This window comes from Populus nigra, chromosome 17 (genome assembly GCF_951802175.1).
Source record: "Populus nigra chromosome 17, ddPopNigr1.1, whole genome shotgun sequence".
NCBI lineage: Eukaryota > Viridiplantae > Streptophyta > Magnoliopsida > Malpighiales > Salicaceae > Populus > Populus nigra.
In genome coordinates, this window is record NC_084868.1 from 10,635,826 (window position 1) to 10,648,534 (window position 12,709).

General features: G+C 34.2%; 1 protein-coding gene and 1 long non-coding RNA gene across 2 annotated transcripts; one reads left to right on the plus strand and one right to left on the minus strand.

Moving 5' to 3' along the window:
- Positions 1–272: 272 nt before the first annotated feature.
- Positions 273–2,218, minus strand: LOC133676446 (remorin 4.2-like). Its single transcript, XM_062098087.1, has 2 exons — positions 1,509–2,218; positions 273–874 (listed from the first exon to the last, which is right to left on the minus strand). Exons 1-2 carry the CDS (start codon positions 2,151–2,153, stop codon positions 683–685), a joined length of 837 nt encoding a protein of 278 aa, XP_061954071.1. The 5' UTR covers positions 2,154–2,218; the 3' UTR covers positions 273–682.
- Positions 2,219–8,826: 6,608 nt separating this feature from the next.
- LOC133677194 (uncharacterized) lies at positions 8,827–12,171 on the plus strand. The gene is made up of 2 exons (XR_009835716.1): positions 8,827–10,060; positions 11,625–12,171. It is a non-coding gene; the product is annotated as an uncharacterized LOC133677194 (long non-coding RNA).
- The last annotated feature ends 538 nt before the right edge of the window (positions 12,172–12,709 follow it).

Sequence of the window (12,709 nt, forward strand, 5' to 3'; positions counted from 1 at the left end):
ATAATGTATGAAAGAACTGCTGGGTGTGACAGGCCAAGGTTTGAGAAACAATGTTGTTCTCAGAACTGAAAGTGTGATTTTTCTAGGTATTGTTTTCTCTTTCTCAAAGAGTTGTTTTGAAATTGCAATTGATTTTGCTGAAATTGTTCCTTCAAGATTCATAAAAATATATCTGAATTTACCTCAGCAAGATGTCAGAGTTGTCGAGCATTATTATTCATTAGGAACAGTCTCCGCTTTGAAAAAGCGCACACACACAAAGATATAGGCTCTTCTATAATATTCATTTCCACTCTAGATTGTACTTGTACCAAACCAAAACTTATAATCGTGTTTGTACAAGTATAGCTATTGATTAAGCACCAATTTTCTGTTAATAACAAGAAGCAATACAACTGTACAAGACGAAATGGTTGTTCCACCACCATCACCTGCAAGCCCTTCAACGAAATTCTTAACACACAGAGTTCAAACACTCACAAAGACCCATAATAACAGTCGAATCAATTTTTTTGTAGCTTTGAGAGCTACTCTTCAGTCTTCACTACCCCATTTTGGATAGGGTGCCCTGTAGTTCAAAAGATGCAGGAACCCTAACAGTTTGGAGTGATTATTGAGGACACTTTGTATTTTGGAGATGTTTTTAGGAGTACTATATATTATATGGAACATTGATTAAGGCTCAAAAGAAGGACCGTTTGGCAGGAGGTCTCCCAATAGCTCTCATCAAATTGGCTACCTCAAGAACTCTAGCAACTTTAGTCCCTCTCTTAGCTTCAGCTGATGCTCTTCTCTCCTCTGCCTTTCTGTGTGCCTTTGCCATCTCATTCTGCATCTTCTCCGAGGCTCTTGCTCTTTTCTCCTCTAATTTCCTCTACACAAATTCAAGACTTGTTGTGAAATGATGAATCGATTGTTTTGCATCACCTATTTCTTTTCTTTTCCTTTTTTGAAAAAAAACATAAAAGATCAACCCCATGATGAAATCAACAAAGAGTTGACTGAAAATCAACCGAAAGAATAAAAGAATGGCCATACTGATTTATGAGCTTATATAGAATCCCTCTGCAGTCAGCACTTAAGAATACAAGTAAAGGTCATACATGTTTATCTCCTGTACTTTGTGCTTGAAGCTTCAGAAACACTTCTCTTTGGAAAAAAAAGAAGGATAGTTGTTGTGCTTTTCTGGAGGCAATAATTTCAAAATCTAGAAAGACTGTGAGAGGTACTACTTCAACCACAACCAGTGAAGTAAGACTGTAAGAGGAGGTACTTTAACCACATCATCAAGCCTTTGCATAGCCAATTATGACTAATTCCATCCATGATCTCTTAAATTAATGATCAATTAGTCTTAAGCGTCATCATAATCATAAGCATCACAACAAGAATTAATACTTAACTACCTTTCTGCATGAAAGCATAAAACAATAATTATAACTGGCAAATTAAAGACAGAACCACCATGTAAATAATCACAAATCAATGATTATAATAGACGTACGTACCTCTACTTTCTTCATCCAAGAAGTTGACTTCTGTACTTGCTCACTCTCCCATCCATTAATTATAGCATCTTCTCTCTTGAACCTATTATTGATCTTTGCAATCTTTGCATTCTGCCATGCAGTGATCTTAGTCTCAACCTCCTCTTTCTTCACTCTTAGCACAGACACTTCACCACCGGCTCCACCATGGTCGCTGCCATCCACACGAACGGACCCAAGCATTCTCGAGCTTGGCTCGGGGTCCAAAGGGTGGTTATCAGGTACAATAGCCAAAGGGTTAGTTTCTTCCGGCACGTCATCATCCTCAACAAACCTAGACAGCAAGGTGTTGCTTCCATTATCATTAAGATCATTACGATCAGAGCTGCTATTGCTGGTAGTATTACTAGTTCCTATAGCAGACCCTGCAATCACAAGAGCATTAAACTCTCTACTCATGGTAGTAAAGTTTTCACCTGAAGCACCTTCACTACTCATGGACATAGAGTATGATCCATGATGATTGCTGCCTGTTTCCCAACGGTTTCGAGGTGGTGGAAGAGGTGGGGTTAGAGCATGGATGTCACGGATTTGTTCATTGTCATGGTCTTGATTGGTTTCTTCATTGGTTGTGGTGCTTGAGGAGGGTCTTTGGGCACTTAACATTGAGAGATTTTTTTTTCCCTGTAGTTTCTGTGTGTAAAGGTGGAATAGGTGAAATAAAGAGTACTTCAAGTTAAGAATTGGAGCGTGGTACGTATTATTACGTTCGGTACTGTTGTTTTCAAAGGCGTTAAACAACATGAACCACACATTATTGGAAGGAAAATTAATTGTGGGAGGAGCTTGAAGACTCCCTATTTATTTTTATATTTTAAAAATATTTAAAAACATTTTATGAATTTTTTTATTTTTTTATTTTAAATTAACTTTTATATTTTTAAATCATTTTAATTTTTTCATCTTAAAATAATTTTTATAAAAATATATTTTAATATATTTTTAAATAAAAAATAACTTATAACACACCGTCAAAATAGCTAATAATAAAAGTGTTATTCCCGTCATAAAAAAACACGAGGGAGATAAGGTGGTGCTAATTCTTTTGAATTTTCTGAATGAATTTTCAAAGTGCAAATATTCTTATCCTCCAAGTTTTTGTTAATTAGCTTTAACCCCGTTTGTATGTTTTCATTGTATTATTAGGTCCCTATAGTAACTATATGACAGCAGCTACAAACAACACCATACAATGCCTCCATGTATTACATTATGAATTATTTGGTCATTAATTTATCATCAAAATGTGACAGATCGTATAAGTAAAGCACACATATTGCATAAGTGGTAAATTAAGTTCATGAATAGGACATTTTCGAGGGGGTTAAAACTTGGGAATTTTTATTTTTAGCAAAGAGATGAAATAAGTCCAACAAGGAGGGCTTCATATGCAAAAATGCTCTCTAATTAACTTTTCTACCTGCTAATTTATTGTAAGTGTCGGCCAAAACATTTTGGAGTTGACCCCACCATGGTTAGGTAGTGGTGGTGAGGCAGTCCCACAAATACACGCGCGTCGCAGGGTATCTATCACAAGTCCTGTAGATGGGCTGCACGTGGCGCAATAAAACTCCGTCACGCCCCATCACTGAAGCTACGTCTGTTCCTTCCATGCAAGGGCTTGTGTAGCTCCACCAGATTTCTGCCACGTGTGTGGTGCCCCTTCTGTAACTCACAGGTTTTCAAGATGCCCACGTCTCACGTGATAAATTAATGTTATCCTACGACGTCAGTTAATCAAACTATTAATCCCTTAGCAATTGTTTGTCTTTAAAGAATTTGGTCATATCTAGGAAAAGAAACTTGAGGTGCTGTAACCGTCTGGCTTCCACATTATCATTTAAAATTTCATTAAATGTCAGAGAAAGATTCTCGTAAATATACTTAGATTTGTTAAATTCAATGTAAGTTGACAGGTTAATACATGAAATTCAGGATTTAAAATTTAATCTAGATTAAATTTTTAATTAAACCAGATAAGATATTGACATAGTAAAACCTAGCAGACATCATAGAATTTTTAATAGATATCAAACTTGATCTAAACTCTGTTAACGAAAGAGAAAAATAATTCTATTTTAATAAAAATAATCTGGTTCCTTAATAACTTCTATCTTTTCCCGGTTTAGTTAGTTAATCACAAAATCAAGTCTAGCAGCTATATATTTTGTTAGTAAAGATCTATTTAAAACTTAATATAAAACGATTTTTCACAATTTACAAATAAATCCAAAATATACACTTACTATTATAACAGAAGGAAAATTAATAACATAGAAGGAACATTAAATCCCCAGAAAATTATACGGGATGCTGTTCATCCCTTAATTGCAATGGAGTCTACACGGTATTAGATTGACATGTGATGGGGTATAGTATGAGTTTAAAAAGCCCAGATGATTTTTTAAATGATTAGAGGGTGGATAATCCAATGAAGAAAGCACAGTTGGGTTGTCGGAGCTATCAAGTGATGTAATGGGAGTGTGTAATAAAATAGTGGAATGTAATATGTGTCCACTATCATGTGACAGGTTTAAGCAACAGGTGTTTGTGGCTCCATGGGGACTTGGGCGTCTGAGGGTGACCCTCTCTGTTAATCTTGTATTTTTGAGAGTTTGATTAGGTTTTGGTGATTAATAAAAGCTAACTTTGACACACCACATTTTCTGGGTCGTTTTAGCCCAATCCTGCACAGAAACTTCCTTGGTAAGGATTTGAATGTGTCATCAAAAGTTGATCGAGATTTTTAGATTTCTAATTAGGTGGAATTTGCTGGTGTAATAAGGTTGTTTTACTTGAAAATATATTAAAATAATAATTTTTTAAATTAATATATCAAAACAATCTACAAATATAACAAAGAATTAATTAAAAATTCAATAATATCATCGGAAAATCAAACACCGGTCTTAATGATGCTACCAACCTATAACAACGAAAGAAATATCTGGGTGGGTTTCTTCAGATTCAAAACTTGCACCTTTCAATTACTAGTTTGGTGTAACAACACCAACAACAAAAAATCAACAGGCCATGGAACCTACGAGTATGAATCTGCTTCTTTTTGTATGTATTTATAGAGTAGATTATCAGAAGGGATCAAATTATTAATTTAAATATTTTCTTAAAAATAGAAATCATCTTTTTCGTTTATTTTAAATCTAAAAAATGCTCTAAATTGTCAAATTAAATCTCCTCCCCGATATTATATTAAAAATGAATTAGTGAATGAATCCATCCATCTATGAACTCCTTTAAATAATAATCCTTAGCAGGCAACCGTGACTAACTGTTGCGTTGATGCAATGTCTTTTGTTTTTTTTTCCTGGGGATTTAATGTTCCATTTCTTCTTTTTTGTGATATGGATTGATGCATGATGTAGAGGTGGTGTTCCACATATTTAAAGTCTGAAATTAATCAAGAGACTTTTCAAAGAAAATGAAGACTGGTTGAATTATCAGATCAAAGGAGCTTGAAAACCCTAATCGAGGGAAAAGGGCAGAAGCAGCTACAATAAATTACGAGTTAGGGTAAGCACAAATCATCAATCAATGAATTCACTGGCTTCCGAACACTGCTCGAGGGAAGGAAGAAGAAAGTATGTTGCCTAAGCACTCGGCAGTTAGGGCCCTTTTGATCTCAAACTTATCATCTAGCCCATGTCATGCTCTTTCACACCATCGAGTATGATGAATAGGCTTCTTTTTCAGATGGATTGTATCCCTGATGGCTGATTGGTGTTACCTTTTAAATTATGGGATGGGTAGATTTTAAAATTTTTTTTATAATTAATATTTTAATGTTTTTAGATTGTTTTGATGTGTTTATATAAAAAGATAATTTTTTAAAAATAAAAAATTATTATTTTAATATATTTTTAAATTAAAAACATTTTAAAAAATAAAACACCTCATTTATCTTTTAAGTAGGTTTGCCAAATATAGCTCAACTAAGAAAAATACATGCCAGGTCCAAAACTAACATTTCTAGCATAGGAATTACTTGAATGTTGAGGTGTACCAGCAACTCTTTTACATGATTTTATCTTCCTCCAGAGGCCCTAAATCTTGCTGTAATTTTTCACACAGCGCCTGCATATGAGAAATTAAGACAGAGATCTACTTATGAACTCCAAGAAATGGCTAGTCGTGTCTTTTGAGGATTTGTGAAAGATGATCCTTTGACAGCAATAGTGTAAATATATAACATCAGCTTAAACATTAATTATGTAACTCTGTGAAAATAAGAACAGCAGTAATAGTGATCTTACCCCTGGCCACACAGTCGCATGGTTGTGGCGCCTTTCCAGCCACGATTGATTAAATTGTGAAATTATATAGAAAAGTGGAAGAACACAGAAGATGCACTATATAGTATGAAATTAAGAATCAAATTGCATGGGATATACTATGGACCAAAAAATGCATGTATACTTCTAATGGACTCAACCATAACTCATTAACAATGCATGAGAGATATATTAATTTAGAAGGTTGCTCTTTGTTCAAAGATATTGCATATAATATTTATGATCATATTGATAACTCTTTAGTCAAATATTATAAGTATGTAATTATGATTATTTTAAACGAAAATAAATAAATATTATTTATTAATAATATTTTATTATTATCCCCAGATGAGTATATGTGAAGAAGGAGAGGCTATCAGCCAGCTCCAGAGATGGAAGAGAACGATTTGTTAAAAAGAATCAAGGACGAGAGAGGGAGAGAAAGACAGTAGAGTAACGTTAAAATTCTATCTGTTAAAGTAATTTTAATCAAACATAAAAGGAGGTTAGAATTCTCAATAAGATGTTTATTATGAATGCTTAAATTAACCTAAATACAAAGAAATTATATATAGGTTAAACTGAAAATACTATTCTACCCTTAATAAATAAAACTAGATAAATATTACTTAACATCTCCCCTCAAACTTACGATGCGGCATCTACAAGCATCAAGAGTTTGCCACCTAGAAAACAAAAACGAGATATGGAATGCATCTTGGTAAAGAAATCTGCAATCTGCAAGGAAGAATGAACGAAAGGCAAAGTAATGGTGCCATGCTTGAGATGATGACGAGTAAGATGACAATCGATCTCAATGTGCTTAGTTCGCTCATAAAAACCGAGTTGTGAGCAATCTGAATAGAACTCTGGTTGTCACAATTCATAGGAGTAGGATGAGAAAAGAAAACTCTCATATCAGCAAGTAACCAACGTAACCAAACAATCTCTTTGGTAGTAGATGCCATGACAGAAGCTGAAGGAAAGTTGAAATACCAGATTTTGCAGAAGCGGAAGACAAAATATCACTCCAAAATTTTTTATTTTTCTTGCAGAAACTTAACTCAAATACCAAATTGCATAAACTGAAGAGAAGACAAAATACCAAAACAATTGCAGAGACAGAACAGAAATACCAAATTGCAGAAGCTGATACCAAATTGCAGAACAGAAATACCAAATTGCAGAAGCTGATATCAAATTACAGAAACTGAAGAGAAGACGAAATACCAAAACAATTGCAGAGACAGATAGAAATACCAAATTGCAGAAGCTGATTTCAAATTGCAGAAACTGAAGAGAAGACGAAATACCAAAACAATTGCAGAGACAGATAGAAATACCAAATTGCAGAAGCTGATTCCAAATTGCAGAAACTGAAGAGAAGACGAAATACCAAAACAATTGCAGAGACAGATAGAAATACCAAATTGCAGAACTGATTCCAAATTGCAGAAACTGAAGAGAAGACGAAATACCAAAACAATTGCAGAGATAGATAGAAATACCAAATTACAGAAGCTGATTCCAAATTGCAGAAAACTGAAGAGAAGACGAAATACCAAAACAATTGCAGAGATAGAACATAAATACCAAATTGCAGAAGCTGATACCAAATTGCAGAGACTGATGAGAAGACGAAATACCAAAACAATTACAGAGGCAGAACAGAAATACCAAATTGCAGAAGCTGAAAAATCTAAAATAAAGTTTCAGATATTAATTCTTCAGCCGCAAGCACAAAACTTGATCTTCATCCTCCATCTTTTAATAGGTCAAACAACTCATGTCTGATGTTTTGAAAAATGAATCTGAAGTTAAGCTTCATAGGAATGCATTGAGCGTGCTGGAACATCCTACAGGGAATGAAGTGGATGATGATAACAATTTTGATACGAGCAGTGGCTCTGACATTGGTGAACATGATTTCTACAAGGGCAGCGAGTTCCATAAAATTAACAAGCCAAGGGTTCGATCAACTAGGCTCTGATACCATGTTAAAGTAATTTTGATCAAACATAAAAGGAGGCTAGAATTCTCAATAAGATGTTTATTATGAATGCTTAAGTTAACCTAAATACAAAGAAATTATATATAGGTTAAACTAAAAATACTATTCTACCCTTAATAAATAAAACTAGATAAATATTACTTAACACTATCATCATTCATTATATTACAGCTTCTACCATTATATTACAGCTTCTTATAAGGAGAGTAACATTTTCAACAGTCTCGATCGCTACTGGCCACACATGGCTTCTTGTACTTACTACTTTGCACTAAATAAAACTCAGCGTATCAATGGTAACATTCCACTAAATAAAACACAATGTATCAGTGGTAAACATTCCACTTATTAAAACATTGTCGTACGTGTTCATCTACTAGACTCAAGCATTTCAGAAACCTAATTCTCCACAACATCCTTTTCTAACCCAGAATGCCTGTACGTATGGTATTAGGTTGACTAGTTGAGCTCCCTCCTTTAGAGGTATATAATGGTTATGGGGTCATGTTACAGGTAACCTCTTAGGTTCTCTAAGTATGTCTTGATATGATTCTAACAGTGTCTTCAAAGGAAAACTCTTTTCAACCTGTGTGGAAGAATAGCAGACATTGAATGTATTGCACTGTCAACTTCTTGAATTCGTTTTAGGCTACACAAATTGATCTCTGCTTCTTGAATTAAATTATCTAGCAAGCTGTTGATTTGTTCATACCCGAGAGCTTGCAACTTGACAGGATTTTCTCCTCTAGGAACCACTTCATAACTCCTTGTAGTTTGACATGATTTTACCTAGCATAGCGGGTGGTCAATGCGGGTGAAGTTTTTTATGGTGTTTAATTGTAGCTAGACTTGGACTACACTGGGTTGGTTTTGGTGAGATATTCTATAGGCTACAGTATTGTCTTGTATACGTGCCAGATTATAAGCTTGGGTTAAGATTTTAGGTTCAGACATGTTAACCAGGTTTTTGATCTCCACTTCGGTCCTCCTAAAAAAACACTAAGACTTGTTTCTCACTGATTTCTCCACTATTCCATAATGTCTCAAAGCTCCTAATGTAAACCTCTAAATCTCGTATTTGTCTAAGGTTTTTAAGCTCTTATAGTGGATCTTTCTTACCACCAAACCTACAACATATTGACTCTACATATTCACCCCAAGTTACTACTTGCAACCTTTTGCTTTTTATGAATTTTTGGTGCCAATATATGACAATTCCATCTAAATAGTAGGAAGCTAACTTAAGCTTCCCAGTCTCATCAATTTCTTCAATGTCAAATGTCAAAATATCGATTGCATTTGTATAACCACTTGTGCACATCATCATCATCAAAGTTATGAAAGTCGTGTTTTGGTTTATGTACCTTGTAAGTGGGGTAATTTCCTTCATAAATCCAACATGATCTGGTAGTAGAATCCTTATTAGATGTTTGATAGTCATTCTTAATGTTGGGCTCACAAAAATTATGTTGCAGCTTCTGTAAAGGGGGGTTTTGCTGATAAGACAACTCATTGATGAGTTCTTAATTTGAGCTCTCCAAACTTGGCTTCATGATAAAATTTGGTGGCTTCCAGTTGCTGACCATATCCTTTCATTGATTTCATGACCTGTTCATATTTCTATGATTGTTCCCTATATGCATATTCGAACGATTCTTCCAACCTTTTGAGATCTTAGGACCTGGTGTTTGGAGCCATAACTTGTAACCAAAGATCAGTGGCTCTAATACCACTTGTTGAAAGTTGAAGGGAAATGGTACCAACCTGGATGCTCTCCAGGTGAGTACAAAGAAGAAGAGGCTATCAGCCAGCTCTAGAGATGGAAGAGAATGGTTTGTTAAAAAGAATCAACAAAGAGAGAGGGAGAGAAGGAGAGTACAGTAATGTTAAAATTCATTCATCATTTATTTTTCCATGTTTCTTCCGTTTGGTTACATCTTCTTATAAGGAGAGTAACATTTCTTACAGTCCTGTTCTTGACACAAATGGCTTCTAATTTGCACTAAACAAAACGCAGCGTATCATAGGTAGACATTCCACTAATTAAAACAATGTGTTCATCTACTAGATATATAATTGCTTCTTGCTAACAGTTACATTTATTTGAAAAAACGAAGTCTCTGCTAAAGAAAGTTCTTTCTCCTCTTCATCGTTGAGCTCTGCCAATTCAGCCTTGTGACATCTAGGCACCGCCAAGTTTAAATTACGAGGTACATCTCTTCCTGTTCCTGTCTTTGTTTCTTTCATAAAAATATGTTTCCTTTTTCTTTTTTTAGCATAGGGTTTTAAGCGGTAGTAGTTCTACTTTTTTTATGATTTTGAGAATTGTAGAAAGAAATGTGTAGTGGGAATTGCTGAAAATGATAAACCAATCTTGGTTTTTGATTGATTCTGCTCATGGTTGAGGTTATTTTCTTGTTTGATCCAAAAATATTGAATCTTTTAGTTTTTTTTCTCGAGTTATTAATTTTTTGATATCTGGTTGACTGGTTCTTTACGAGTATCCGAAGCATCAGAAGCAATTTGGTTTCTTTTTCAGATATTAGGATTTTAAAAGTTCTGTTGAGTAAATATGTCATCAAGACGCAATGTTCGTTACAGTGCTCTTCCTGATGATGATAATGATGGTAAATTTGATGTAAGATATTATACCCCTGGAGCTCTTGATAAAATCCCATGGAAGTCCATTTTCCTCGGGATTTTTCTGCTCTTCCTTGGATGTGTGCTTCTCTTTCTATCATTCCTCATCTTAACTGGAAGAATGTTTAGCCAAAAGGTTATTCGAGTTTGGTGAGGTTTTTTGGGTTAATTGCTTGAAAATTTAAACATAAGTGGAAATGGATTTAGAAGAACTGTTGATTAAAGTAATTAAGGTCACGAGTCCCAGAGCATGCACACTAGAGAAATGCTGCCTTAGCTAGATCAAACTTTTCAATGCTTGTCATTAAGTATAATGATTTCCCCCCTCTCTTTTGTTTTGTGCAAAATGATTTGAATGCTATGCCCTTTCTTAGTCTGTGTATGTTAGATCAACCTAGTCTTGTCTGCACACTGGGATGTTCAAATTAGTAAGTTTTGACTTCACTCAAACATGCTCTGCTATTTTTCCCTTTCTACCCACATGAACCCTGATGACAGAGTTAAGTCTTAAACTGCACTAATTTTGAGAAAAACAACTGCTATTGCAATATAATATCTTGGCAGAAAATGGAGCAGTAGGTTTCTATGCTCCAGTTCATTAGTTGGGTTGCCATCTATGTAATAACTAATAATAACTCGTTCTGTAATAATGATATGCTTTGTAACTATAAAAAGAAATAGTCCAATATGGTCGACTTGGAAGGCCAGCTAGTTCCTCAACTTTCAGCAATGAGTCCATATCTAAAAAATTGCGATTTTGTGTATCTTGAGGATGCACGCTCATTATTGCATATGTGATATTGCCACATACCAAACAGCACAGCTTCGCAGCACTATTGGCTTGCAATTGAAAAAACAAACAAGTTAAGGATGTGGAATGGCCCACAAATTTTCAGATTGTTCTCCTCGTGCCATGATGAAGTTCTAGATAAAAACAGGATGCTTGTCTTGACCAACTGGGATTTGGAGTAGGAAGCTAGAAAAGATTCAGCCATTCATCAAAGTGCAGAAACTGTGATCGCTTTGCTAGCATCATGACAGTTAGATTTGCTAGCATCATGACAATTAGATAAAGATTATCAAACTGCTTATATTTGATTATATTGCTCAACAAATAATAATTCTTTTATGCAGAAAGGATTATCAAACTGCTCATATTTTGATTTTTCTACCAAAGGGGTATGGTGACCATATTACTTCCAATTCTCATGAACGCTGCATTGTTTTGGCATGAAGATTTGCGCTGGTGTTTTTGTGAGCTTGAGTGGCGAGTGACAGGATTCAATAGCATTTAAATGAATGGTTAGACTCTTGGAGGATTCTTAACGAAATACGGTAGATCATGGTTGCAATTTGCTTCTGGTAGTTTAGATTTTCTTGACTGCTTGCGCTGTAATGTGAATGACAGGGTTAAGTCTGTGGCAGACCATTCATTTCAAGCTTAAAATTGCCGTTAAGTTGCAATCTGCTATGCGTGGCCAACTTGCTTGGCACCAATCAATCGGAGTCCTGCATTGTGCTGGGGACATTGTTAAAATGCAAGCTCTTGTTCGTGCAGGGGCATATGTAGAAGAGGAGGGTGGGCCTGTATCAAAGATTTTACCAGTCACTAGGCACTAATTCTACCCAACTCAAAAGGAACTGTTATTCTTTATCCAAAAGGCACTGACTTTTCAAGTTAGATTTCTGCCATAGGCAAAGCGGTCATGAAAAGTGAACATATCAACAATAAACAAAGCTTATTATTGAGTTTTCTTTTTCAAATTTAAAATAAAAAATACTTTAAGAAACAATTATTATTATAACTATGAACGAATGCTACCAAAGTTATCAAAACACATGCTATGACTTAGTTCTTGTTTGTTTTTTAAAAGTATTTTTTATTTTAAAAATATATTAAAATAATATTTTTTAATTTATTTTTAATATAAATGCATCACGACAATAAAAAATTATTAAAATAATAATTTAAAATAAAAAAAATTCAAAAAACTTTACACAAGAACAAACACACTATCCTATCAAAGTTATCAAAACACATGCATTTTAAAAGTATTTTTTAAAAAAAATTAAAATTTTATACTTTTTTTTTTACTTCAAATTAATTTATTTTTTTATTTTCAGATTATTTTAATTTATTAATATCAAAAATAATTTTTTAAAAAATATATATTATTTTAATATGTTTTTTAATGAAAAAAACATTTTAAAACACAGAT

What these genes read in the sequence shown, in the direction of transcription:
- LOC133676446 (XM_062098087.1), bottom strand. Translation starts at nt 2,153, where the DNA reads ATGTTAAGTGCCCAAAGACCCTCCTCAAGCACCACAACCAATGAAGAA. An exon ending in CTTGGATGAAGAAAGTAGAG is followed by an intron (nt 875 to 1,508) that starts GTACGTACGTCT and finishes GAATTTGTGTAG; the next exon opens with AGGAAATTAGAGGAGAAAAG.